Source organism: Toxotes jaculatrix, chromosome 6 (genome assembly GCF_017976425.1).
Source record: "Toxotes jaculatrix isolate fToxJac2 chromosome 6, fToxJac2.pri, whole genome shotgun sequence".
Classification (NCBI taxonomy): domain Eukaryota; kingdom Metazoa; phylum Chordata; class Actinopteri; family Toxotidae; genus Toxotes; species Toxotes jaculatrix.
The window spans coordinates 5,397,199-5,424,576 of NC_054399.1; the positions used below are offsets into that span (position 1 = coordinate 5,397,199).

General features: G+C 40.3%; 3 protein-coding genes across 7 annotated transcripts; 1 reads left to right on the top strand and 2 right to left on the bottom strand.

The window, feature by feature from the left end:
- Positions 1-736: 736 nt before the first annotated feature.
- On the top strand, positions 737-6,321 carry scamp4 (secretory carrier membrane protein 4). 3 transcript variants are annotated; one of them, XM_041039678.1, is made up of 7 exons: positions 737-840; positions 1,402-1,428; positions 1,598-1,726; positions 1,905-2,061; positions 3,301-3,402; positions 4,332-4,449; positions 4,597-6,321. In XM_041039678.1, the coding sequence occupies exons 2-7, from the start codon at positions 1,422-1,424 to the stop codon at positions 4,783-4,785; spliced, it is 702 nt and encodes a 233-aa protein (XP_040895612.1). In that variant the 5' UTR covers positions 737-840; positions 1,402-1,421; the 3' UTR covers positions 4,786-6,321. The 3 variants fall into 3 exon arrangements, with proteins under 3 accessions (XP_040895612.1, XP_040895613.1, XP_040895614.1); XM_041039680.1 differs by having other exon boundaries at positions 747-840; positions 1,660-1,726; XM_041039679.1 differs by lacking the exon at positions 4,332-4,449.
- Positions 6,322-7,465: 1,144 nt separating this feature from the next.
- On the bottom strand, positions 7,466-22,176 carry si:ch211-129c21.1 (uncharacterized protein LOC563087 homolog). 2 transcript variants are annotated; one of them, XM_041039676.1, is made up of 14 exons: positions 22,039-22,176; positions 15,523-16,019; positions 15,053-15,195; positions 14,321-14,383; positions 13,816-13,914; positions 12,870-12,969; positions 12,469-12,579; positions 12,127-12,278; positions 11,824-11,996; positions 11,352-11,508; positions 11,021-11,243; positions 9,798-9,913; positions 9,324-9,543; positions 7,466-9,193 (listed from the first exon to the last, which is right to left on the bottom strand). In XM_041039676.1, the coding sequence occupies exons 2-14, from the start codon at positions 15,629-15,631 to the stop codon at positions 8,430-8,432; spliced, it is 2,430 nt and encodes an 809-aa protein (XP_040895610.1). In that variant the 5' UTR covers positions 15,632-16,019; positions 22,039-22,176; the 3' UTR covers positions 7,466-8,429. The 2 variants fall into 2 exon arrangements, with proteins under 2 accessions (XP_040895610.1, XP_040895611.1); XM_041039677.1 differs by having other exon boundaries at positions 15,523-16,016; positions 22,039-22,173.
- A 289-nt stretch (positions 22,177-22,465) lies between these two features.
- On the bottom strand, positions 22,466-27,317 carry LOC121183513. 2 transcript variants are annotated; one of them, XM_041040622.1, is made up of 5 exons: positions 27,078-27,317; positions 26,442-26,828; positions 25,955-26,008; positions 25,373-25,501; positions 22,466-22,998 (listed from the first exon to the last, which is right to left on the bottom strand). In XM_041040622.1, the coding sequence occupies exons 1-5, from the start codon at positions 27,118-27,120 to the stop codon at positions 22,835-22,837; spliced, it is 777 nt and encodes a 258-aa protein (XP_040896556.1). In that variant the 5' UTR covers positions 27,121-27,317; the 3' UTR covers positions 22,466-22,834. The 2 variants fall into 2 exon arrangements, with proteins under 2 accessions (XP_040896556.1, XP_040896557.1); XM_041040623.1 differs by lacking the exon at positions 25,955-26,008 and having other exon boundaries at positions 22,469-22,998; positions 27,078-27,315.
- Between the last annotated feature and the right edge of the window lie 61 nt (positions 27,318-27,378).

A 27,378-nucleotide genomic window follows, 5' to 3' on the forward strand; every position in this document is an offset into this window, starting at 1 on the left:
GACATTTAAATTGTTCAACAGAAAGATAAAATTATGTGAGCTACATCCATTTAGTGTATCTGTCATGTCTTTTTATAAAACACACTACCCGCCCCGTCCGCGACACCCTATTCTGCAACCCGCAAGATGTCAGATGGGTCTCACAGGGCACGCCTTCTGTCAGATGTTTCGGGCTTTGTGATTGGTCGCGGTGTTTGACTCGCAGGAGTCAGGGTTGCCATGTTGTGAGAGTGAAATGAAAGAAAGGAGTCAGAAAGAAGTCGGGTTGATGAACGTGATGCTCTCTGAATGTTTGTTTACTCAGCGATGGTTATAATGATATAATATGACATAATATATATATTTTACTGCTTTTACATATTTTGAAAGACCAAAACATTTTCACATTGTCGCTCACTCTCGTCACCAACAGCTTTGTTGATATCAGCGAGAAAGTTGCCAAACATCGGTGAAAGTGAAATAAACATCTTACAGTGAATAAGGTCAATAAGAGCTCCTCTTCTTTCTCTGATATACATTGTAACATGCAGAAACCTGTTTACTGACTAGGGACATTTCCCAGTCTATAATTACATGGGTGGGATTTCCAGTCTATGGGTGGGATTCACGCGGACTGGTGTCATGTAGAGTCACGCGTCTCTCGTTTACCGCTCACACGAGTCCTGGGAGTTGTAGTCCGTCGAGGCCCCGGGCATGTTCAGTGTAAACCGTTTGGAACTACAAGTGCAACGGTCCAGCGCAGTCGCAGTCTGTGTGATGGGTGTTAGAAAAGCGCATCCTGAATGATTCCAGGACCCCTGCAGTTGACGACGGAAACGTGAGAAGATAAGCGTTATTCTGGTAATATTGACAAATTCACATTATGCTTCATAGGGACTTGTTAGCTGTTGTTGCGTGTCCACTCCTTGTCAGCTGCTAACTGTCAAATGAAACACCAACGAAAGGGAAAGAGACAGTATGCTAATCTATGCTCCTATCGGACTACTGAGCTGCCCAACAACTCGCTTTAGCTGCTATCTACTGTGTAATATCACGCATAAAGTTAATATATGACAACCTCATGTATAGTTAAAGAGGAAACTGGACAAATTTTGATGTTTTAGTACTAAAATTAGTTAACAGTTTGACCAAAGTTGTAATGTGCAGCCGAGAGAGACGAAAACTGTAGGAAAATGTTCAAATTAATTAGTACAGGGCTTTAGTTTTAACTGGGTGAAGGTTAACATTAGCATTTTACTTGTGATCGGTGTTAGCGATGTTCTTTAATCGTGAAGCAAACAAAAACAAGTAATAAGGAGTATTCAGTATAATTTAAAAAAAAACATGCAAATTGGTGGAAGTTTTCTTGCCTGTATGAGTGTTAACTGCTAACTTCGATTTCTGTATATTCCTGTTATCTAGGGGAGAATTGGAATTTCAAAATGGCAGGTTTGTCACTTAAAATCTATCTATCTATCTATCTATCTTTCTTGTGCTGCTCCACATTGTCATTCCCCTCTGCTCTGCAGTGTATTGAGACATGCTGTGAAATATTCAAATGTGAAATGTAAAATAGTAAGACAGCAATATTATGATGACATTTTGCCCCCTGTTTCAGAGCATGTGAATAACTTTCCTCCCCTGCCTAAGTTCCTGAGAATAAAACCGTGCTTTTACCAGAACATCGAAGAGGAAATTCCTGCACCCCACCAGCAGTTGGTTCGCAGAGTCTACATGCTCTGGCTGAGTGAGTGTTTTTACATATACATACACACATTCATTTTCTACCTTTCTTTTTTTTCTTTTTTTTTTTTTCAAAGAAGAGGAAGCATTTTTTTCTTCAATTGTCAAGTTTAACATATTAGTCATAGCCTTTCTCCTCCTCTCCTTATTTCTCCACATCTCCTGCCCTCTCTCCTTTGCAGTGTATTCGGGCACACTGTGCATAAATGTGATCTCATGTATTGCTTGGTGGGCTGGGGGTGGAAGTGCCACAAACTTTGGCTTCTCCCTGCTCTGGCTCATCCTCTTCAGCCCCTGTAGCTACACCTGCTGGTTCAGACCACTCTACAAAGCGTTCAGGTTAGTCACCATCTGGTAAATCTCATGAACAAGAGTAATATCTGACATTCTACTTATTAACTGCACATCACCCAAAAAGTCTCTACAGACTTTGCAGGCTAAACTGTTACATCAAACACACAACAATAAGATTTCACGTGTAAAAACACGCACATACAATATATGTAAGCAAAATCCATAGCCAGAATCCTAATTCTTGAGTGTATGGCTCTGAGAAGTTATGGCATCAAGGTTTATGGAAAAAAATCAATGAAAACTGGCCGTAACCCTCTGAGAATTCAAATTTAGGAAGCTGTTACATAATCAGCGATGGACTTGAGCTCTCCCCCTAGCTTTACCAGCTGGGAGGATAATTTACAGTTGCAAGGAGTTGGTGGGTTTTTGTGTCATTGTCCAGCAGTGATAAAAGAGGTCCAAGCGCTGAACCCTGTGGTACATTACATTTGACTTGAGAACAGGATGATATAGGCATGAAGGGGAGATTTTAAATCGGTCTGTCATTGCTTAGAGTTAGTGTATTGAAGTTAGGTGGGAAAGTAGCTGTTTTAAAAGCGGTGGATCTGTGACACCAGAACTGAGAGCTTTATTGATGATGTTGAGAAGATGACTTCCTGTCAGGCACACCACTTATTTTATAAGATTGCCTAGTATGGGATCTAAAGCACACATGCTGCATTGGAATGCAGCCATACCAGTAATCTCTTCTGTGGTCAGTCTTTTCATTAAAAAAGTTGTTAAACAGGAAACTAGTTGGGTGAGGAAAACCACAAAGAAGAAGTAGGTCGATAGATATTGTTGTGAAAGCTCTATTCCAGTTTCATTTGCTTACCATTTATGATGTGTAATGTAAAGAGGGGTCATCAGTTATACTTACGCTTTCGGATGCTGTCTTGGTGGAGTGAGTGGCCTTCTGGGTAAAAAGTGACAACAGAAATACTATTAACACAGAAAAAAATATTGAGCTCTTGATATTTGACTTAAAAAAAAACAGTTCTGTTCCAAAGGAGCTTCTGTCATGTTTACTGAGGACATTTGCTGCTTTTCCGTATCTTGCTCATTTGAATGCATCATGTTTCATTGTGAATTTGTTGCCAGCTTAACCCACATGTTGACAACCAGTAGGAGGATGCAACATTGCATGCAACAAAAATAGGGCAATGCTAGTCTTATTTGTTTTCCACTGTCTCATTCTTTTGTATTCTCTCTTTTTTTTTGCCCCCCCCCCCTCGTTGTTCATAGGGCTGATAGCTCATTCAACTTTATGGCGTTCTTCTTCATCTTCTTCCTTCAGTGCGTCTTGGCCCTCATCCAGACTATAGGCATCTCTGGTTGGGGAACATGGTGAGTTTAATCAAACCAGCTGTGCGCATGTTGCCTGCCAGTTTTCACCAGAGCGTGAATCACGAGGGCTTCTGTCAAACACTCAAGGCAGCCAGAAAATGTGCTTTCCATCAGACACGTGCATTGGCACTTCTGTTCAAATTACTACGCTATCTACAAATTTGTTCAACTTTATTTCTGTTAATTGCAAATTGTTGCATGTGACTGAGTTGCTGCCATGGATTTTGTTAGCCTGGTTTACTGTAACATCAGCCTCTTGACGTTGAGTCTAAATGGGGGATGAAAGGTTTTGGCCATAACCTGAAAACTATATGAGACATTCTTTAAAGGAGAGTATGTCCATTGATTTCAATTTTTTTAAAAAAATATATTTTTTCATTTTATCAGAAAAATGTGCAACTATAAACACTGACGCTTCTAAATTCTGTGTAGCTTGAGCAAACTTAACACATGAGAGATGTTTCTAAAACTCTGACATAAAATTACTCACATTTGTTCAAATCAGCTTATTTCTGCAGTTACGTCTTTAAAAATGAAATTCTACAAAACACATTATTTTAGTTTATATTATATCCTCCTTTTTTTTGATGATGTATCTTCAGAACATAATAAAATCATGTGTAACGTTTAAGTTCTCACAGTCGAAAGGCCACATCAGTCTTTTTCATTTTAACCACAGTCTTCCTCAAACTGAGTAACATTCAAGGCCAATAACTGAACATCTGCTTGTGACAACAACACTGTTCACTCACGGGACAACGTGTCTCTGTAAGCCAGTGTTGCATCGATCATCATTACGCTGATCCTCACTGCTTAATGGCTCACCAGTAACTTTGGATTGTATTTGTATTAAATTTACTTTGCTAATTACACACTGTGTGGTGCACTAACCCTTACTACTCCATCTCACTCTCACCAACACATCAAAGCGGCTGGATTGCGACAGTGCTGTTTTTCGGGCAAAATGTGGGCTCCGCTATAGTGATGCTTATCACAACTCTTCTCTTCACTCTGGTGACTGCTTTAATGGCACTGGTGCTCATTAAGGTGAGTGAACATGAGCTGAAAACGCAAAACACTCTTGAATGTTGTTTTTGCCCCTCATGCATATAAACCCAGACACAGACACTGGGGTACAGACACACATGCACATTATGAGCTGTTTTGTTTTTTGTTTTGTTTTTTATATGCCAGGTGCACAGAATGTACCGTGGCGGTGGCGGGAGTTTGGAGCGCGCTCAGGAAGAGTGGAGCACCGGGATGTGGAAGAGTGCACCAGTTAGGGAAGCAGGGTTCAATGCTGTTGCTCAGACAGCCCAAGGCCCAAGCTTGCCACAGTATCCTGCTGCAGTGCCGAGCTACCCAGACAACAGTCACTGGTGATAACCGAGCACCACCTCTAGATGGAGACAGAGAGCTGGTCATTTCTGTGGTGCACTTGAAAGCACCACATCATTTCACCTTCACATGACAGAAAATGTAGACATGTATATATAGAGAGAGTTTTTTTTGTGAATGAGAGGACAGGATTGCTCTTAAAGGTTTTATCAAAGAGTTTTGTCAGCAAAGCTCATTAAAGCCCTACACTTCTTCTAAAGGGTTATCTTCAAAATATACCATTCCATTTCAGTTTTGTTTACATGTGGTTCATTGAAATGAATTAGAAAGATTTACACTTTTATGCTCAAAAGAAATTTGCTTAGGAAGATGTACTGTTTTGCAGATATGCAATTGGAAACTCAAAAAGAGTGTGAACAGTTTTATGATAGCAGTATGTGAGGGACGTGTGCCTTACGGACATTTATGATAGGATTGTTTTTTTGCATTGCATTGTTTTATGCATGCTAGAAATTGTAGTATGCTGAAGAACAGTTTTTTTTCTTTTTCAAAAAGCAAGTCTGCAAACTGCACGATTTTTATCTGGTGGAATTCTTTCCTGTGTATTATGTGTATTCTGGCAGGACTTCAGTTTAATATTGATTCATTGTGCTTGGTATCACCATGCTTGACTGCTTTGGCTGTGACTTCTTGAAATGCGCCTTAATACTGCGTGCAGTTTTTGCATGTGAAAAAATCGCTTGACTTTTTTTTTTTTTTTTTTTTTTTTTTTTTTTGGTGAAACTGGACTTATGCCTCAGTGAAGCAACGTGGTGCGTAATCCTCCTCTGTGATTTCTAACTGAGCACTGATGTGCCAAAACACTTGTCTCTTTTCATTATTTTGATACCGAAGAAAAGTCACGCCCGAAGTGGATCTGTGTTGTACTCTGCCTTAGTATTTCTCAATTTCTGTATTTCCAAAACTGCATTGTTTGCTTTTAGTGGTCAGCGCCCTGCCGTGAAAGCACCTTATCAGCTGTTGTCACTGTTCCAGACACTTTCAACTTTCCCCAGATAGACTGAATTTTTGTGTGTAGTGACTGCGGTGTGCTTGCATGCAGCTTATCATGGGTGTGACTAAATAGGATTTTTTTTTTATTTCAAATATTCTGACCTCATGTGACCAGTGTAAACAGACAGTAACAACTCAACTGACTGAAAGGAAACTAAAAATGTGTAGAAGCATTTGCAGTAAGGTGAAATCTTGGTCTGATAGTGGATAATTTTCTATCATTCCAACAAATTTCAAAGCAAATGAACTGATAAAAACCAATGAATGTGGCTTTTGATAACAGAATTATAACTGCTTTTTTTTAATTATTTTGCCTCAATGACCCAATTAAAGCCTGTATGAAATACAAGCACTGACTGGAAGGAAAAGATTATTTTTCTTTTCTTGTTACAAAAGTGTCCTTCATGGCCAACTGCCAAATGTAGTGTTTAGATTTTTCTGTTATTTGATAATTGACAAAATATAACGGACGTGTTCAAATAAACTTTAAATATTGCAACATTTCAATAAATATTCTTACTCACACGATGTCATGTCATAGTTGAATGTATAAGAAATGCTAATGGATGAATATGATTTTGTTTTTATATCTTCAGTGACATTAGACAACTCTGTAAACCTTCACACACTTTCAAAACAAAGTGGAAAAATACAGTGCTAAGACTGACTCACCCACTGAGCCCACGTGGGGTCTGGCTGTCCCTTGTTGGTGGCCATTTTTGCTTTGTTATTTTTTATTTTAAATAAACTCTGCATCCCTCATCCTCAGTGTAGAATCTTTCACCCTGGAAAAGAGATGCTGTTGTCATATTGATCTATTCAGAAATGCAAGTCAGAAATATTTGAAGAATCTGAGTGTGGGATTAAAAAAAAAAAAAAAAAAAGTCTGTGAGCACCATAGAAGAACTCAAAAGATACCCTGAACTAAAAGTAAGAGTAGAAACCTCATTAAATCTTGGTAGGAAAAGGAGTGATGAGCAGGGGAGAGCAAAAAAATCGAAGACAGTGATTTCTGAAACTTACAAACAAACAACTTGGAATAAGCTGTTTTTGGAATAAAGAAACTGAAAACAATAGTTGGCATGTGGGCTATCATAATTCCCAAGTGTAAATACTGTATGCCTATGTTAAGCATGAAAACACTAAAAAAGAAACAGCAAAATCTATGCAACTGCTCTGGGAATGTTTTATTAATTTATTACCTGGACCAATATATATCCTTAATTCAGTTCATGAAAACTTTCTTATACTGCACTGTTGAATAATTGAGCAGAGACCCACTTCAGTCGTTTCATATCTATAGTGCTTGTTTGAGATGAAACATAGGGTGGCTCCGAGCGCTGTTGTTAATGACAGAGTGTGAAAAACACAGAGCACAGATTCAGGCTATGTTCCTGTAATTGAGTTTGGTCACAGAGACTTTTTTTTGACACAAACAAAACAGGTCTGAGATAACTGGAGTCGGAGGTGAAGTTTTTTTTGTTTGTTTGTTTTGTTTTTTTTCTATTTTATCCTACCATACAATCCACAGGAGTATCTGTTTGAAACATCAAGACTAGAAGCACGCCACTTAAATCTGCAGCATCAATTTCAAATGCTATTTCTGAGCTGTGTGAGAGAGCAGGAAATCATTACTGACAGCAACATACGAGTCAAACTCACAATAAAGTTGTTGTTTTTTTTTTGTTTTTTTATTATTATTATGAACAATGACTGGATTTCCCAAAGTTTGACACATGTTCTTATCTGTGATGTGTCTCTGAGTTGACTGGCTGCCAGAAATGTACACCCACACTGCTACATCTCAGTGACATTTTGTCTTTTCATAGTAAGACTACGGTCTATGCTTGGAATCTAAAATATAGCTGTGTACCAAAAAAAAAAGCAACCTTAGTTCCACTCATACACTCTACATGATGATATTTAACTGGTGTGAGATAATCTTATTATTCTTTTTTTTCTGTTATAGAAGATAGAGGTATGGAGTTCCCTCTGCGTCACCTATGAGTGCCATTTGAATGGTTAAATACAAAGGTACGTCTGTAGTTCATTTTAACAGCCACCAAGGAATAAAAGAGCAATACAGAGTACTGGTCAGTTATTAATGCCGTCAAAGACTGGTGAATATTGTCTTAAATAAACAGTGGTGTCCATAAAATGAAATGAGTCTGGAAATTAGAGGTCAAAGTATTTGCTACTTGTTCACTGTTGCTGACGATATTTACAAGGCTTACTGCAGATTCCAAGTGTTTTAAGGTGAAATAACAAGTTTCACTGTGACAAATAAATAGTACTTGAAAAAAAAAAGGTCTTGGCTGTACACAATATATTACACAAAGTATATTCACAATTTGTCATTATACAAAAAATATGCATTAAAAAAAATGTCTTTTCAACAATTTCCTGGAGAGAAAATTCCACCAGAAAAATGATGTTCACTGAACATCAGCTGCCCCGTTAGAGTACAGAAATGATAGACTGTGTAGGAAACTGGCAAGGAGAAACAGGATATCAATCAAAAGAATTTATAATGTGAAAGTCTTTTCTTAGAACCGTTTCTCGCTAGAGGTACACCTATAGGAAGATAATTAGTGGACCGGTGTTGGCCTCGGACTGAATTCTATACCTCAGCAGACTCAAATCTCTGACTCATCATTTATGTATCCCAGACCATCCAGACTTGAAATGTTGGGCATAGGTGTGAAGTGGTGCTCCCCATTCCCTTTGAAGTCAACAGCAGAGTGATTATTATTGGCACTGCAAGGTCTCCCCGACTCAGGCCCCAGGAGCTTTATCTCTGAAGTTCTGTTCTGGATGTGCATGTATTCACCTGACTGCCTTTTCCCCTCGCTTTCACTCGAACTCTGTGCAAACTTGAAACATTCCCAGCGTCCTCGACTCCAGATCCAAAATATGACCCCCATTAGGGAGAAACAAAGCAACGAAAGCAGAGCCACAGCCACCTCTAAACGAGCTACCCTGCCAGTGTCGCTTTGAGTCTCGGGGAACAGCGGGTCCTCGTTGCCCTGGTTTGGCACTGGCCCTGGTGCAGCTGTATTCAGAGTGTGAATAGGGTCAAAGGAATTTGTCACCTCATTGCCAGGAGTGGTGCTGTCCCCCACTGCTGGGCGTGAGTAGAGCTGTAAATTATAAACCGCCACAGTTCGGTTGTACGTTCTGCCGTTTATCTGCTCAACTGATTCACAGGTGTAAAGGCCAGCGTCTGATTCAGAGGCGCTCAGGATGAGGAGCCCCCCGCTGTAGATGTAGTATTTGTGGTTTGAGTGAAGTGTCCGGTCAGAGAAACGCCAGTGAACCTGTGCCAAGTTGGAGTGGAGCTGGCAAGGCAGCTGGATGTTGTTTCCCGGAACGAGGGTAAAGTCCACAGCTGCTAGTGGATCTAAAAACACACGCAAACACAAGGTTGCTCTCACTGCATTCTAATAAAACAATAAACTGCTGGGACACTGGTTCATACAAAACGTCTTCCTGGGTAATGTATTCAAACAACGCACTGGGAGTGAATGTACCTGGCTGAGGACATCGCGAGATGTTTCCCTCCTTCAGACTCTGCATTGCAGTATTTGAGGAGGGGGGTAAGCTGTGGACTGAGGAGCACTGCTCAGTGGAGAAGTCCCAGGCACAGTAAGGATCCCTGGCCAGGATGCAGTCCACACAAGTGTCATAGCGACCGCAGTTACTGACTGGCATCTGGATAGCGCCAAACTCTGAACCTGCATACAGCTGGCCCTGTGTTTGCACACGCACACACACGCACGTGCAAAAATTAGCGAGCTAAAAGTGTTTGATCTTTACAGCCACTGCAGCCTCTCTACAGTCTGTAAGTGGCAATTAAGTGACGGCATATTCAAACTGAGACATACATTTAGATGCAAGCTTATTGTATAATATTTGCAAAGAAACACAGCAGTAAATGACAGTGAACTTTGATGATGATGAGCTAACAAACGCTGTTGAACCGTAATAGGCCTGTAATGAGTTACCTTGCTCGATGAGAGGCGAAGGATGCTGATTGGCTTGGGGTTTTCGTACAGCTGAATCTCCTCAATTATGAACATCTCTCCATTGTAGTTAACAGCCTTCTGAACATAACCATTTTCTGTCAGGAGGCAATAATTACCAATGGCATTTAATAATCATACAAAGAGCACATTACACAAACTCGTTTTAACCAAGATCACAGCTTTAATGTACTCTCTTTGAAAATTGAATCGAAGGCAACTGGACTTAAGACAAACTTAAGTCCAGTTGCCTTCGATTCAATTTTCAAAGAGAGAACTATGACCTAGATGAATGAGAACATTCACAGACAGCTTTAATGTACCCTGTCATTATTCATATCAAATGAATCAGTCTTAATCAGACAGATAATAGAAAAAGTTTATCATTTAAAGCAAGCCCGTGTAACTTCTGCTGACCAGCAGCCACTAATGGAATAATGTTCAAAGCTAAAACATATTGTAAGTAGAGAAACAGAGATAAAAGTAGAGAAACATCCTGAACTCAGTGAACTGCTGACCTGCCTCAGTAATGTCTGTTAAACCTACAGTTTATCTACCTGAAGTCTCCTAACAACACCATCCATAAGCTACTGATCAGAAGAAATCAAGCTGCTGCAAAACCGAACTGAGAAAGGTTGGATTTTTAGTTCTTCTTGGATTCAACTTCTCATTTGTAAGAGGATGAATGTTTACACAGTCCCTCTTAAAAGCTCTAAAAACATTCTTACTATGAATGATGGGCTCCTACATGAACATGATGATTTTGGTTATTTTACACGAGAGATTTCTGCATTTCTGTTTTTGTCACTGCTTTTGTCACCAGTTTGAAGTGGGTGGGGCTCAGCTGGAAAAAGGGATGTTATATATATATATTATTTATTGCACACACTGTCAATCAAACCACACCAGCACAGTGAAGCTCATTAGCTATTTTTTTCCATCTTAAACTCTTAATAAATAATAGTTTTGGTTATTTTTTCCAGATTTTAACTTTGATCGATGCTTCCTCAGCCATGAAAATTTAAACTTTATAGAGAACTACTAAAATTTTCAGGGGCTTTAAGTTTAATCAACCAGAATATTCATACAGAAAATGAAGTTAAGGACGACACAATTTCTGATAACTCCAACATCAGTTCTGCTCTACTTCAGTCTTAGAGACTCTTAGAGTAGAACTGAATGTGTATTGTTATATTTTAGTTTACCTGTGCCAATGAACATGACGGCATATTTCTGTCCGTCCAGCCCCAGCACACTGTCCACGACGATCCGCGTCAGCAACGCTCCTTTCTTGACCAGCAAAGGCCCTCCTGTCAGAGGACGAACAGCCTCGTCCATGAGGGGACGGTCTCTGATGAACTGGAGGGTTTTGTCGGGAAGATCCAGAGAGCGATTCATCCTCATTTTACGTGCCACATTATTGATGCACTGCAACACAAAACCTCAATTTAGAATTTTGGGTTTTATGGATTTGCCTCCTATGCTTTAATATCATTATATCGTCATTTCTGGCTACAACGATGTCCTCACACTCACCGCTCCTGGTCTGGGGACTGGCACTTCCCCAGTGTACATCACCCATTTCACATGGGATGTCTCCACAGCAACGGGCGTCTTAAACTTTCCCTCACTGAAAATATCTCTGATGGCAGACACGCTGTATGCACACACTGCAGATATCTGGGACAAGCTCCTGGATACACCAAATCAAACACATGTAGTCAAACAAACTGATAAATATTTATTTTATTTGCATTTACATGACTAGAGAATACTTTAAATTCTTGAATGCATAAATCGCTCATCAGTCAAATATGATAAGATTAACTGCTAAAATATCTTACATCACAATCAAAACAATCAAACAAACTCAAGACCTAATAACTGAGTGTGAATGCAGACTGCATTTGCTGTTGCTCCAAACTGACGGCTCTGCACACTTCCTAGATTACCCTGTCAACACCCACCCTGAGCCATAAAACCAGAGGATTTGTCTGTAAGTACTCACGACTGCGGGGTGAAGACAGCATAGAAGACACTCTTCCTCCAGTCCTCGTGTTTCAGCAGGAAGACATCCTGGACAATGGGGGGCAGGCTGGGTTCAGGGAGGGAACAATCCAGGCGAGCTTTCAGGAACGACGTCCATTTCCTCTGCAGCGTCCGCTGGCCGCCCATATCCCCCTAAACACAGAGACAGAGCACTCGTGTGTTGTGTGCACATATTCCCCTTAACCACAACAACCAGACGTGTGTCAGACAGGGATCTCTGAAGATGCCAAAGGTCTTTTTTCTCTTCTGTATGTCTTCATACCTTGCAGACACGGGCCACTCGTGACACTGCAACTTTGCTGTAGAAATCGTACTCCATGGCGTTCTCACTGAAGAACAAGTACACCTTATCATCATCACCTTCAGGACTATCAAAACTCTCTCCCACAAAGTCCATGTAGACAAAGTTTGGCTCTGAAATCACAAAACACAAAACAAGTCCCCGAGAGTAGAAAAATCAAATAGCAACACAACACATACCATTAACTGCATCATGCACTGGTACTGCTGCTGCTGCTGCTGCAGGCAATCCCTTCTAAACTATGCACATCATTATACACAACTTTAAATGGCCAGTTTTTTTTTTTGCAGCAGAGGAACTCACCACTGAGCCAAGAGCTCTTAAACTCAGTGCGGAGAGCCAAGTTTGAACTCCGCAGAATCACAGGCTCAGAGCCCAAGAAGTTGATGGATGTAGCAGAATACAGGTCATTTCCTGTTGGAAAGGAACAAGAGATGAGGAAAAATTCCTGGAAATCAAGTATTCATAACAATATCTCATTTATATGCCTACTAATGAACTGAACCGTCAGACTTTTTCTGACTAATTAGTACATATGTTGAATGAGCAGACAGAAACAGCAAAGATAGGAGGTTGCATTTATACCCTGGTCTTGTGGCCTGTCAAATCTGCACAAACTCATCTTTTCTGCTGGTGCACTTTGAGTGTTCAGCATTTTTCTGTGCTTTGTTCCCTTTGGCAGCAAACCTGACTCAGACACTCACCGACCATGAGGGAGGAGTATCTCTGGAAGGGATCAAACGGACACTTCCCCTTTCCCTCCTCCTGCTTTCCCTGCAGCCTCAGCTGTCCATTAACAAACGTCTGCCGGAAACAAAGAGTGAGAGACGGAGAGGAAAGAGGGAAAAACTTGTTGATGGAGGGAAAAGAAAGAAAAACTGAGCCATTTTATTCAGACAAAACACTGAGATTCCAGTTGGATCTTATCAGGATTAATGCTTAGCCCATATATTTACATTATTACTCACCATTTTCCAAAGTAAATGAAAGATATATAAAAGTGTGATTGCCAACCTCTGACATTTTTTTTTTTTACATTTTTCTCAGAATGATATCTCGCAGATGCTAGAAAACAGCTCTAGGAAAAAAATGAACATCAGGTCTGCTTTTATTTTTGTAATCAAATTCACATTATTGTGGTCCTGCAGCTGCACATAGGAACTATTTAACTCTCCATGGCGATGCTTTCAAGGATGTTCAGGCCTCTGAAATTTAAGTTCACTGCCAAAATAAACTGCATTCATGAGCTACTGCATGTCGTTGCACAATCAAACCCCATAAAGCCAATACATAAGCAAACACCAGTATAATGAAGGGATAGGCCTCAATTGTTTTGTTTTTTTTAACTGCAACCAAGCATAAAGCTGCAGTTCCTTGTCTATTGACTGCAACATTCAACCACAATTAATGCTGCATGGCTTAAAGAATAAGTCAGGTGATGTTCTATTTTTTCTTACTGTCAACAAATCCCATGAGGAAAACTAAAACCAACAATGAATTAAAACTACTAACTTGTACCGTCTGTGTAGCCTGATAGATCTCACTTATTCCTCTATCTGAAACACATTACTAAGACACAAAAACCATCCGCTGATAAACAGAGATTGTGCTCACAGAAACAGTTTCTAAAATCCCATATTCTACACTTACCATATAATCACAGGTGGGGCTAAAAGCATTGGTGCCACACACATACATTGCAGTGTCATTCACCCTGTGCAGGGTTCGAATGTAGTTGCGGCATTCCACCTGCAACAAGATCCAGCAGAGAGAATGCCAAGGTCAGAGCTCTGTTAGTTCAGCCACAAAAACACAAACATGCCACACACATATACTGACTGCACAGGCTGCCTGGAGCGGAGCTGGTGACCAAAGGGTCAAGGCTGTGTACATGCATTTTCTTCTCATGCCTTTATTTGGGCTTTCAGTACGAAGCTGTAAGCAAAGCACTTCAAAGAGAATTCTGTGTGAAGACTTGAAAAGGAAAAAAAAAAAAAAAACACTCCCATATAAATGATTTACAAATATACATAGATAAATTGCATGGGGGAGTGAGCTGCTTTCAGTCAACACACTCATCCTTAAAGGTTGCATCCTTGCCCTAGAAGTAAAAGTTACCGTATGTGAGCTCTGTTTTGAAAGACGTTACACAAACCTCAGCATGTTTTCCCTTGTATGTGCACTCCCTCTGCTTCTCCTCGGTAACTCGCCAATACACCTGCATCAACACAGGGAAAGTGTTGTGTCAAAGCACGCAGGAACGGTGTCGCAACCCAACAGTGTGGCTGTGGCTTGTTTGTCTAACATCGAGACCAGTCAGTGAACTATAGAAGGGAGTACCTGCTGGCTGGGGACACCAGTCCCTCTTCTGTTGTGACTGTCAGCTGTGTAACTATAATTATGAATCAATGGACCACTGTCGAGAGCTCAAAAAGACCATTATTCGCGAAAATTCCTCATGCAAATGTGCACTGGTCAAGCTGACAACATGAGAGAATCTACTGCACAGTATGAAATGTAATCTTTGAACAGAATGTACAGAAGCTAACTGGAAGCTAACTCAGGACCACTGATATAATCCAGGATTAGGCTCTCAAATCCAGTCCTGAGCGGCTTAAATATTATTTTATTCAACTGCTTCATCACTGCAATAAAATATCATAAAAGTTTCATTTTTAATCTTTAACAATGAAAAGTTAATTATTAGACATTTCTCAGAGCAAAACATTATTTGCGTGTTAATAAGTAAGAGCTCTGCAGACACGTGAGTTTATCAGTTATTTTACAACAGCTTCAAACAGAACGCCGCTGATCAGAGCAGAGTGCACCGACTCTGCACATTCTGTAAACACTTTTCTTCTCAGTGAGTCTCTCCACATTTTCTTACCGCAGCCTTTCTCACTGAGATGTTGTTGATGTCCAGAGCATAAATGGCCTCTCTGGCCCCGAGCAGCAGCACTCCAAGATCATCTCTCATCAACATCGTGGAGTAGTTGGAGATCCCCTCTTCTCTGAACAACTTGAGCTCATCTAAAACAGGAGAACATCTGTATCACTACACTGCATTTAATTATATTTTCCTTCTGTGTGGAAAAAGGCTCCCACAGCAGCAAAAAAAAAAAAAAAAAAATTATGCAAATTCACTGAAATTTAATAAGTAAGTCCCAAACCAGCACAAAATCCAATTTGCTACAGCTGTAGCACTTGCTCATGTATCATGGTGAAAATATGCAAATACATTCTTAAACTGCTACGAATTGTGGCATTTACTGGTTCAGCCCAGCTTACAACACAGTGAGAGCATGTCATGACATAGTGGCCACTGAAGCACTGAGGCGGGGTGAGGTGGTGACTTACTCTGGTAAGGGACAGTCTTCCGTGGGACACAGTATTGAGTGTTGAGTGCACTACATGAAACATGGAGCATCAATCCACAGACGACGCTCAGAGCTGAGAGAAGAGACATGGCTCAGAGTCCAGGTTTGTCCAAGCGTGGAAGAGCTGCACAATCCAGCTCTGCCACCGAAGCACTCAATCAGAGACAGAACATGGTCCAAAGTCTGAGTCCAGATGTTGTTATGCTGTGGTGATGTCACTGTCCTGGACATGTGCCGCTCTAGCACGAGTCATGTTTTCAAAGGAGTTCATACAGATGTTTAACCAGGCCTTGAGGGTGCAGCTCAGCCTGCTTCGATAGACTCAGACGTCCTGCGTGGTGTAGATCTATGTTGGTGTTAGCCTCCAGCGCAGAGCTAATGAGCTGCTGGTGTCCTCTCTGGAAGGAGGAGCAGAAGCCATGCTGCCCAGCTACTGGTGAGGGATGCTGGAGGAGATCGTGCTCATGGTACCGTCTTCTAGAAAAGATATGAAAACATCTATGAAGAAAATCATCAAAGAGACATTTTTCTCACCTCAGAAATGAAAATGGCAGCTGCTTTTCCTCCATCACCTCGTTTAGTTGCACTTTTTCTGTTTTTCTCTTGATGATTCATAGATAATTATTACGTAGAGCTACATATCCAGATGTTCTTTCCTGTGAATGTGCTGCTTCTTTTCTTTTGTTGCTCTGATTATCTAGTATCTGCATAACTACACAGCCTGGCAGTAAGAAAAAAAATGAGAGACAGATAGACTTCAGATCCACATTCAGATCTTTCACTCGAGAACAACAACCATGAAAAAAAGTCTCTTAAGTTGGGCACTAAAGCATTTTAGCACTGCACTCACAGGAGACAGATAAAAAACAGAATGGCCAAGCCCTTGTATGGGTCAAACAAAAAACACTGGCTCCTACAGTTCCCACAATGCAACTCAAAAGCATATTTCATTAGACCACATCAAGGTTTTTGTTCCTGGGAAATAAGAAAACAAAAAGACATAATAATGATAACACAGAGGACAGAGGTAGCACCATGCCCTGCCTTTCTTATTTGCTTGATGATTTTTAAATTGTGAATTGTGACACTGACTGTATGCAAAACAAAAAACAAATGTGACCTTGTTGTAACATCACAGAAGTCAGGCACCTCTTACAGTTGTAGCTGGTAACAGTAAACTTCACAGAGTAAACTTTAAGTGAAAATCTGCAGAGTGCCATGCTGCCCACCAACCCCCCACTCTCTCTTCCTCCTCCACTCTCTGTCTCTTCCTGTCCTCCTCCCTGATAAGAACCTGCTTCCTCTGGGCTCAGCAGGGTTCAAGCAGCAGAGGGGATCGGTTCAGGTTTGGGCATGCATACAGATCACAATAATTCACTGTGTTAGCGCTCCATCCGTACCCTGGGATTCATGCTGAATTGAGACTTAACCACTTCTTTGGGAGAGTTTCTTACTGTTTTGACTAACCGAGCAGCGCAGCCTCATTCAAAATTCATCAAGGCACTTTTTTTTTTTTTTTTATCTCAGAATAACACACAAAGCATATACTTAGGAGCAGACTCACAAGGTAAAAACTATACTCTTATCTTTTTGATGCACAGTGCTTCAGAGCTGCAGCACCACACAGCTGCTTTGCAACTGTTATTTAGATTTTAGTTCGCGGAGGAAAAATAAAATCCAGCAGATTTCATAGAGATGCGTCCTTTGAAACACACACCACAGAGTCCTCGCCTTTTGACAGACACCAAAATGACAGCATCCAGATTTCCTCGAGTGGCAGCCTGGCACTCACTCACGCTTTGCCTCTGAACAGCCTCGGTTGTGAATGTGCATTTTTGCAACAAACTGCCATGCTCCCACCTTGTTGTTACTTGACACAGCAGGACGAGCTGCTGCACGTATAAGACTGCTCATCTGTTGTCAGAACACCGGTGTCTTGTATACCTCCCCCTGCCCCAGGCTGTGATGGGGGGGCAGGGGGGGCTGTAGGTTGAGCACCTACAGTCTACAGCACCTACAGTCTACAGGAATGACTGCTGGTTGTTTTTCACGGCATCTGACAGACACTTCCAAACAGTGCAGACAGGCAGGTATGGCTACAATAACAGAAGAGCACGCAGCAGTTGTCCCTGTTTTCTCTTCCTTTGTTTATCCAGGGTCACACTCACACACTGACGTGCACGCGTGGACAGGGTGTGTGAGTGTGTATTTTGGGGGTGGGGAGGGTTCACAGCTGAGGTTTTTACAGAAGTTACCAGTCACAGGTCACACACAGCGGATTTTCTTCTACAGTCAGACTACGGTGCTGTGTAGCGCTTTGTCTGATAACGTCTGGTAACTTCTTCAAATCATGACAAATTTCCTCCTCAAACCTTTTATATTTACATTTGAATGACAAAGAATATAAAACTTTTTTAAAAATCCCTAAATCCAACAGTTTATTTTAAAATGGTTCTGGCTCATCTTCTTTATCAGTGGTTAATAAATTTTTCATTTCAAGCTGCATTCATTGATTTTTTTATTTTTTTTTTTGTTGGGCTAGGTGAGGGCAGCGGAATAAGCTGAAAATACACCCCTGGCTTATTATCAGCTCGCACTGAAAGGTGAAAATTAAACTGCCTGTTTACACATCCAGCAGACACTGAGCAACATTAGAATTCATTTGGAGACATGTGCCTGGCCGCCTGACAAAAAAAAGAAAAGTCCAATATTTACTCTCTTTTTCAGCCTGTTTAAGTCTTCACCAACTCCTCAGGGAATAATGCGGCTCTTTAGCTGCTAAAACCTCCACTACGTTCACCAGTTAGTCTCTAACTTTGTCTCTCTGTCGCGGGGAACAGGTGGTTTGCACTAGGTTTCTCAGAGCTGAAAAAAAAGCGGCAGGAGAGCCGAGTTTGTGGGCTGGACAACCAAAACAATTAGCTAAAGGAAGTTAAAACTTTCCTTTGCAGACTTCTGTTCTAATTCTATTCTAATCCACATTTTCATGTGGATTTTTCTGTAAATATTACATTAAAATGCATGAATAAATGAAACATTTCTAATGTCAGATCATGACCCAGCATTCATGTTAAAGGTCTCTCTGTCCTCCACCTTTGCTTTGTCCCTTTTAATTAATCAGGAAAGACCCTCCCATGGACTATTTGACCCCATATCTTGTACAAGTAGGCAGCTCACCATCACGGCCAAAATCCATTTCATTAATGGCTTTCTAGTCTTAATACCTAGATTTACAAAGTTTCTTATATCCCTTTTCATTTAATTAAATAACACACTTTTAAAAATACTAGTAGGTCATTAACAATGGGTTGTGAATTTCAGCCACGTGTGGACCAGCTTCTTGTGTGTTGAATGATTTTGTAACCGCTAGAAAAGACTTTAGCGACGACCTTTTGATAAAGTGACACATTTTCACTACTTGTCAGTGCTGAGGTCTTAACTCTCTGTTCTTTCTTTCAGGATGACTCACTGTTTATTTCACACTTTGGTGACTAAAATAATATTAAATCACCAGCACATTAGGAGCGCTCTTCACTGGGGAAAATGATGCATCATGAAAGACAGGTGTTATACCTTTTGTTTATAGGGGACCACTGCTGATTCCAGCAAAGCCAGCAAAACCTGCTCATGGATCAGTTATTAAACACACTGCTGTGTTACACAGCCCCTATACGACTTGATATTCTCCCCTTTCTAAGACTATACAGCACCTAAACACATGCACCTTATTAAAGAAATTAAATATTTATGACTGACATATTTTGCGAAAAACAGAACGCTATCTGCATGCCATGTACAACACCACAAAACACTCATCTCTTGAAAGCCAACCTGACGTTTGAAGCACTTGCATGTAAATACAGCAACCACAAAGTCAGTGTTAGAGAAGATGCACCTCAACAAAAGTAGAACAAAAAACAAGAGCATGACTAAAATAGTTTCTTTACTTCTCTCTAAATCCATAAGTAAATGTGAGTATGTATTTTCCACATGTGCCTTTCTAAAGAGTTAGCGCCGCAGCTGCTGGTGGGTTTTTACTCATCAAGCCGTAGAATGTGAACAACTGAGGGTTCAAAGGCTGCGAGTGAACTTGTACAATTCGCTGAAGAAGCCCCACAGCAGTATCTCCAGACACTCCAGCCACTTGAAGCACGAGGGTATTTATAGCCCGTTCAGGAGCCTCAACGATATCTACAACACCCTACGATGGAGTCTCACTACAACTACGCGCTACGCACAAAACAACAACCCAAACGTGCACCGACAAGCACACTGCTGTCACCACCGTGACTCATAACAAATCCAAATCCAAAAAGCCGTGCGAAGAGTCAAACAGCTGGAGTGAGCCATGACTGCCTAAGCCCGGGCTCTAGCATGCGTCTTCGTTTATGACGGCATTACGCTGTACCCTATGGGCAAGGCCCACCTCCGGCTGTAACCGATTCACTTGAGCGGCTGACTAACCGGTCCGCAGGTTTGATGCTGGCTGAGTCACTGCCTGCCTCTGTTTCTGTCTGGCTGCCAGTCAAACGTAAGCCGAGCAGTCCACTGGCAGGCCGGCTGGTGAGCTGGCTGTGATACAGTATTCCATCACAGGGGCCTGAACAGGAAACCGGTTGTGGGAGGGTGTTCACCTTTGACACTCCTTGTGTCACAGACTCTGTTGTGAAACACACGCACTGGAAAACACACCCCAGTTCAGCTCTGGGTTATATTTTTGCAAGCTCAGATGGGCTAAAACAAACCGTTCCTTTATCATAATGACAGTAGCTGAACACCTTTTGTTTTGATGTGCAGGAGAGTTGTAATTAGCTGAAAACAATACTTCAAAAACATGCTGTGTGTACAGTCTTCAAGCCTGCTACGACATGTATCATTAAGCTAACGCACAACCAACAGTCAGGGCACTTAACACAACTAAAGGTGACAAGCAAACAACAGAATAAATAATATGCAACAACCTGTTCAATAAGAAAGCTGTCTCTGCTCTGACAAATTACTTGTCATTGATGAGACACGTCTGGCTGAGTGTGAATGCACGCTTGAACGCATGCATGCATACACACACACACACACACACACACACACACCCAGGCAAGTCCCAGCAGGAGCTGTGGCGCAAAAGGAAAATGTGAACACCCGAACATCTCTGCTTGTTCCACCGGTACTGTATGACAAGTTCACTGACAGACAGTAACACCCAAGAAAACAAACTGTGGTGAGAGGGATTTCAATTTAGATCTAAAATCAAAGCCAAGGAACTGATTTCATGACTCTGAAATGGACTGTCATTTGATTCAACTTTACAGGGTAGAAAATAAGGCTGCAACTGACAATTGTTTTAAATATGTATTAATTTTCCAATCATTCTCTTGTTTAATTTGAAACAGTGGAGTTTCTGAAAGTATTTTGTGACATCTTCAAATGTCTTGTTTTGTCCAACCAACAGTCCAAAAGATATTCAGTTTACAATCGTGTAAAACTGAGGAAAATCAGCATACTCTCACTTCGGAGAAGCTGGAACAAGGAAATATTTTCTATTTTTGCTTGAACCCTTCATCGATTATTAAATCGACGAATTAAAAGTGGCCTTTTATTTCTATCAACTACTCAAGCAATTATTTCACTTCCTCTGAAGTGTCAAACAAGCCAGTGTCACAAAGAGGACATGTGTAAAGTGGGTGTAAAGTTGACATTAAAACATAAAAGAAATGCCTCCACACCTCTGACCCCATTAAGCTGCAGTACGACAGCTAAAACTGGGCAATCCCCAGCAAGTGCAATGACAGCACTTAGTAATATCCTCTACTCGCTCTGTCTGACACTTATATCATGTACGCTGATTTTCACCATCTTTAAAACGATAAGCCTACACACTTCATCCCCCAGAACATCACTTCCACCCCCAGAACATGCAGATAAATTCAGTAAGTGGGTACAAAATGAAAACCTGGTATGTGTAGAATATCTGTAAGTGAATTATTGATGTAGTCATAGATTTATTTTATTTTTTTTTTAGCCTTGATTATGACATTACAAACAAACAACAACTTCAAAGGTCTAAAAAGTCAATAGCTGCTCCTTGGTTCTCGGTAGAACTTATACGTTTAGTGAAAGGAGTCTGGCTTGGACCACGGGATTTCCACACACATGACACACACACTCTTGTGACACTTGTCCTGAAGCTGTCCCAGCGTCCTTACAAGTTTGAGCCCCCCCCCCCGTCCAGTGTCGCTAACACCATCTGCGGTGGTAAAGTGTTTGTACAGCATATCCTACTACTGCTTAGTCTAGCTTTCTGTTGCTATTATTAGATTAGGATATCCTATAATCTTTAGATAAGACAGAGAAGTTACAGAGCGCTGTCTGTGCCCCACAGGTTGCCAAACCAATTCCCACAACCTGCCCGAGGCTCCGCGGTAAAACAACACGCCAGTGGGACAAACCTGCGCACAAACAGGTCACGGACAGAGGCTCATGCTCGCTTCAGACTCACCCGGGGCCGTCAGAGTTGTCTACATCAGTTAACCGTTCACACTGCCGCTGTTTGTCCGGTCTAGGGTCCCGGGTCTTGGGTCCGGCTCGGCGTTTCCCCTGCTCCACCTGTAACGTTCGCTCCACATCTAATTCCTGCAGGGAGTGACTATCCAGCAGCGCTCAGCGGTAGGCAGCGCCTGCCTGATCATGTGACTTTTGATCGGACCTTTCCTTAAAAGCGCTCAGTCACTTTGCAACCAATCAGATGTGACGGCGAAACAATATTAATGTCCCGTTGGTTTGTACTACTTTTGTTATTTTATTTATTTATTTATTTATTTATTTATTGGTTTAGTTTGGTTTTAAATGTGTTTTAATCGCACTTAAAATGCAAAATTAAATTCGACCTATTGAGGAAGAGAGGCTACCCCTCTATCACATATTTGAAATCAAAATATTACAAAACGTAATCAAATGTAAAACAAAAACTACATTTTCGGCACCTTCAAATTTAATATAAACTCTAACAAAAAAAAAAAAAAATCACACACTTAAATCATTTACATTTCGGTCATAATTCACAGTAAAAAGATAAAAATTTGCCACTTCATGATTATTTATGATTATTTAACATACAAAACAACTGTTTCAACATAAAAAGGAAAACAAAATATATTCACCTATTTACAGCATGCAGCATCTGCCATCTAGTGGTTCATAATAGCCATTTGACAGGATATACTTCAAAATAAAATAACCGCATGAACCGTGTCCATCATAAAAAAAAAAAAAACCTCCATGTCTTCCTCACTGTTTCACTGTTTGTGCCTCCGTTTGTGTTCGTCGTATCTCCTGCCGGAATTCGGGGTGCAGAGTTTGTGAGAGGAAGGAACTGTCTTCACGTCGATGGGCGGCATCCCCGGCCGAGGTGAAGGCTGTTTGCCCTTAGCAGGCATGTTTGAATAGACAGGCTCCTCTGCTACAGTACAGCAAAAGCAGAATGAATACAGGATTAATTTCACTTGTTAGATCTACAGTTCATTTATTCACCAAATAGGCCATAAATACCGTTTGTGTCAATATTCTGTTTTAGTTTTGTCTGCAGCTTTTCATACTGTCTTGGCTAAATACCCTCAGAAAAAAAAAATATATATACACCATCTCAAAGGAGCTAAATAAAGATAAATGAAATTTACAAAATGTTTTTTTTTCCACCACTGAAAATTTATTGTGAAGGGAAGATGTAATGTACTAAAAATTAAGAAAACTCATTTTACAGGATAAGTTGTTTGGCATTGGAAAACAAGTCATCTACCTCCTGGAAAAAAGTGATTAAAATACCTGATAATATAAAGAGCAATATCCTTATTATTTTTATTTTAAATAACCTGATGATTAATTTTACTTTATTTCAATTTACAGTTACGGTCTACTGCCATTACATCCAGTTTTTGAAATATTAAATAATTCAAACTGGTACAAATTTCCCTGATCCACTTACTTAGACACATCAACACATCAAAAGAAAGACAGAATATTTCTTTATATTTATTTACAGTTTAAATGTCTCACAGATGCTGTTTATCAACTCAATAAATGCTGATGAAGTTTTGTTTGCAATTAAAAGTCCTTCAGAAAATGAATGCACTTTTTTTTTGCAAAATAAAATACAAAATTAAATTAAACCAGACACATTTTCAGTATCACTGTTCTCATATTCTCAGGACATGAAATGCAAACACTACTATTTATATTCACAGCACATCACCTCAGCTGTCCTGCAAAAAGCAAAAAAGTTGATAAACCCATCAACAATAGCTTAAGTTCCTCCAAAATTCAAGTTCTCATCATTGTCGATATTTTTAAATAGAAAAGGAACTGAGTCAATTTACAAGTCCACTGAAACTTCTGTATTTAATTTTATATACAGTAGTCCAAAAGCTGTTTTTAAATAGCCACCTGACAGCATCAGTAAAACACATAAACCAGTGGAAATAAAAAGCCTTTCACAGTTGTCTCACTGACAGCATACACCTTTCCAGTATGTCCCCTGGTCAAAGGAATATAAAAATATGTATCTAATAATATATATTGCAATATACAAAAAAAACTATTGTCTCATCACAGAAACTACACTATCTGGCTATAAATATACTATTCACACTTACTTTACACACTAACCAAAAAAAAATCTTTGGCATGACCTAACCATTCTTTTTATATGTCAGTAGCTCAGAGATGGTCTTACTTCTGTCTCTGCTCCATCCTCTGTGGCCACTTCCTGTGATCAAACCACAGACTGGAGGCCCTTTAACTTACACTTCTCTCCTAAATGATAGTCCTGTTGCCCCTCTGTGACGTCTGAAGGAATTACTGTACCTACATAAAGATGGGCTTTGTGGAATGTGGTTTAAATGTATTGAGGAAATGATAGCTGGTCTCACTAAAATACAGAAATTCTTTCCAGGGAACTGAATTCAGAGAGACAGCTTTCACCATTTGATTCTTTTAAGGTTTGGAAGATGCCTGAACAGTGGCTGAAATACTTTGAATGTGAGGATTACTCTGCTTATTATTTACAGTGAAATGAAACAAAACACAATTTAGCAAAAATCTATATGGAAATGTAATTTGTCAATTATCAAATGTGACTGTAAGATTACTGTCAAGTAACGTTTTCTTTATGACACACAGGGCAATAAAAGTGGTGAGTGGTGTGGCGTGGGCCGATTTTTCAAGATTTCTTGCTTTGCTTCAGTCAGTTGTCACAAATCACGTTACCTTCAGCACTGAGCTCTGCCTGCAAAAAGTGGTCTCATGTCTTTCTTGTGTGTTCATGACGTTAAAATCTTCAGCCACACAGGCAAAGACAGATAGCCTCATTTGTCCTACACTGACATTTTAAGATTCTCTCACACTATGCTGCTAAACCACACAAACCTCTTGCTTACTCAGTTCCATCGGCCACAGCCTGGGCAGATAGAACTACCTGCTGTCATATGAACAGTGCTTCCCCTCTCTTTTCTTCTCTCACTCAGAGACACAATAGTCACAAATGTCTGTTCCTCATTTCTTCAGTCAAATGCAAATCTTTGCAATGAAATGAATCAGTCTTTAATCTGATCTGATCTGATCTGACGTGTCTGGGTCTTGTGAAGTTTTCTGTGAAAGTATTTGGCTCTTTGTCTCCCGCCCTCACCTTCTCAGAGGGGCTTTTATCGCATCAGATTTGCAGCTTCCCTCGCTTGCAAAAGATACAGAACTTATCTATAATCTATAGATGTTGCTCTCTGCAGAGTCTTTCTGTCAGAGATGACTATCTAAATATAAAAACTGAATAGGAATATTGGTACCTCTGCTTCTGCGGCAACGTCTTCTCACCAACACCAATATGATCAGCAGGACGAACATGATCAAAGTAGATACCCCCAGAAGGATCCACACCCACAAGTCGAGCACTTTGTCTTTGTCTGTGCAAGATACTGTAAGAGAAAAACTGTGTCATGAAATGTGATCACATTCTGTCAGTTTACCAGCTGCATCACAGTGTGTTTAGGAAAGCCAAAGACAGATTTGTTAAGTCAAGTCATTGTCACAATTTCATTTAATTTCGAGTGCACACATTTTGTCCAATTGAGTAAATATTGTACAAAACATGTCCTGAAGCTACAAATTGGCCAGTGTACAAGAAAAAGGCTGATATAAAGTGAACTGTTGTCTCATGGTCTGCATGGAAGTTCACACACACTGCCCAGAAATAGTTTTGATCTCTGACCTCCTGAGGTCTTAACACCTCTACAAGCACACGAATGCCCCTAAAAATCTGTCAGTTCAGCGGAAAACTTTTGACCACAAGAAATATTTTAAGCTGGGAGATTTAAAAAACCAGCTCAGACTATTCTGGGTCCTACAAATGTATATACACACACACACACCTTGTTTACTCGTCACTATTGACGGATACGTCGTATTTTCCATTAAGCTCTTTGCTGTCATGGAGGAAACAAAATGATACTTAACAAACATCCAATAAAATCATAGCAAGTCAGAATATTTACAGTTTTTATGATCCCATCATTATATAATTTTTCATAATAACAGACTTTATGGCAAAACTTTACAAGTTACGCACACTGGTATGAGTGTTTATTAATGTATTTGTCAGCAACATTACTCCCGCTGTGGGCACTAACAACTACAGGCTGTATAAACTGATAATAAATGACAGTATATTAAAACACAGCTGCAACAATATAAAATATGTTCACATAGGAAAAGCTATACATATTGACAAACGATATAATGATAATGATATATTGACAAATACTGTAGATTAATACACACATTTTTTTTTATATCTGCTTACAATTACATTGTGTCATAAACCATTTTATTAAATGTCTGCATACTGCACATACTTACTTATGACCACTTGTGTTCCTTTGCTTTCAATAGTGTTATGAAGGGGAATCTCTCCTATGACTTTGCAAGAGTACCATCCGTTCTTCCTGTGAATAACATTTGACAAAAAGGGTGCCGCTTCAGTATCTCGCCCTTCATCCCTCAAGCTCTGATTTGTTTTGCTGGAGGTGTCTGCAGATCTGTTAAAGACCATCTCAGAGATGTTGTGTGAGATGTTGAATGAAGTTCCATTGGGGTCAAAATACCAGCACACCCGAAATCTTTCATATTGCTCTGTCTTCAAAAGGCATCTCAGAATCAGAGAGGAACCAAGAGCAACTTCCACTTTTCTCTGTGTTTCATCCAGAATCACAGATTCTTCTGATACCAGCATGGCTGCTACTGCAGCTGTAGATAGATAGATAGATAGATAGATAGATAGATAGATAGATAGATAGATAGACAGACAGACAGACAGACAGACAGACAGACAGACAGATAGATAGATAGATTACAAACCAGTATTGTACATAACCATGTGAAATTTCAGACAGTTTTATCATTACATTTGGCATCATCAATACTCATACTTGTATGGATTTGCTGTGAGTGCAGCAGTCTGTTTTTATCTGTCAAATATCAAGTCAGGAGTCTCACCTGTGAGCAGCACCAGAGTCAACTGCTTCAGCCCCAGTTCCATCTTATGATGTGTGAGGTGGTCTTCTTCTCAGACTTGTCCTGTCTCTGCTGCCTGCCTCTCTGCACATCTGACAGAGCTAGACGCAAAACCTGCGTGTGTGGGCGGGAGGAGGGGTTTTCTGTTCCTGTACTTTGAGAGTAAGTGGCTTTTACCGAGAGAACTGACAGTAGCCTAGGTTGTACAAACAAAAACTGAAGATGGAAAATAATGTAGGCTTTTATGAAGACAAGACAGACTCCTGACCAACAACAATGCACT

What these genes read in the sequence shown, in the direction of transcription:
- scamp4 (XM_041039678.1), top strand. An exon ending in AGTCTACATGCTCTGGCTGA is followed by an intron (nt 1,727 to 1,904) that starts GTGAGTGTTTTT and finishes TCTCCTTTGCAG; the next exon opens with TGTATTCGGGCACACTGTGC. An exon ending in TGGCACTGGTGCTCATTAAG is followed by an intron (nt 4,450 to 4,596) that starts GTGAGTGAACAT and finishes TTTATATGCCAG; the next exon opens with GTGCACAGAATGTACCGTGG.
- si:ch211-129c21.1 (XM_041039676.1), bottom strand. Translation starts at nt 15,631, where the DNA reads ATGTCTCTTCTCTCAGCTCTGAGCGTCGTCTGTGGATTGATGCTCCAT. An exon ending in TAAGAGCTCTTGGCTCAGTG is followed by an intron (nt 12,279 to 12,468) that starts GTGAGTTCCTCT and finishes TTGTGATTTCAG; the next exon opens with AGCCAAACTTTGTCTACATG. An exon ending in GCTGTCTTCACCCCGCAGTC is followed by an intron (nt 11,509 to 11,823) that starts GTGAGTACTTAC and finishes TGGTGTATCCAG; the next exon opens with GAGCTTGTCCCAGATATCTG.
- LOC121183513 (XM_041040622.1), bottom strand. Translation starts at nt 27,120, where the DNA reads ATGGAACTGGGGCTGAAGCAGTTGACTCTGGTGCTGCTCACAG. An exon ending in GACTCTGGTGCTGCTCACAG is followed by an intron (nt 26,829 to 27,077) that starts GTGAGACTCCTG and finishes ATCTATCTACAG; the next exon opens with CTGCAGTAGCAGCCATGCTG. An exon ending in ACGTTGCCGCAGAAGCAGAG is followed by an intron (nt 22,999 to 25,372) that starts GTACCAATATTC and finishes GCTGTACTGTAG; the next exon opens with CAGAGGAGCCTGTCTATTCA.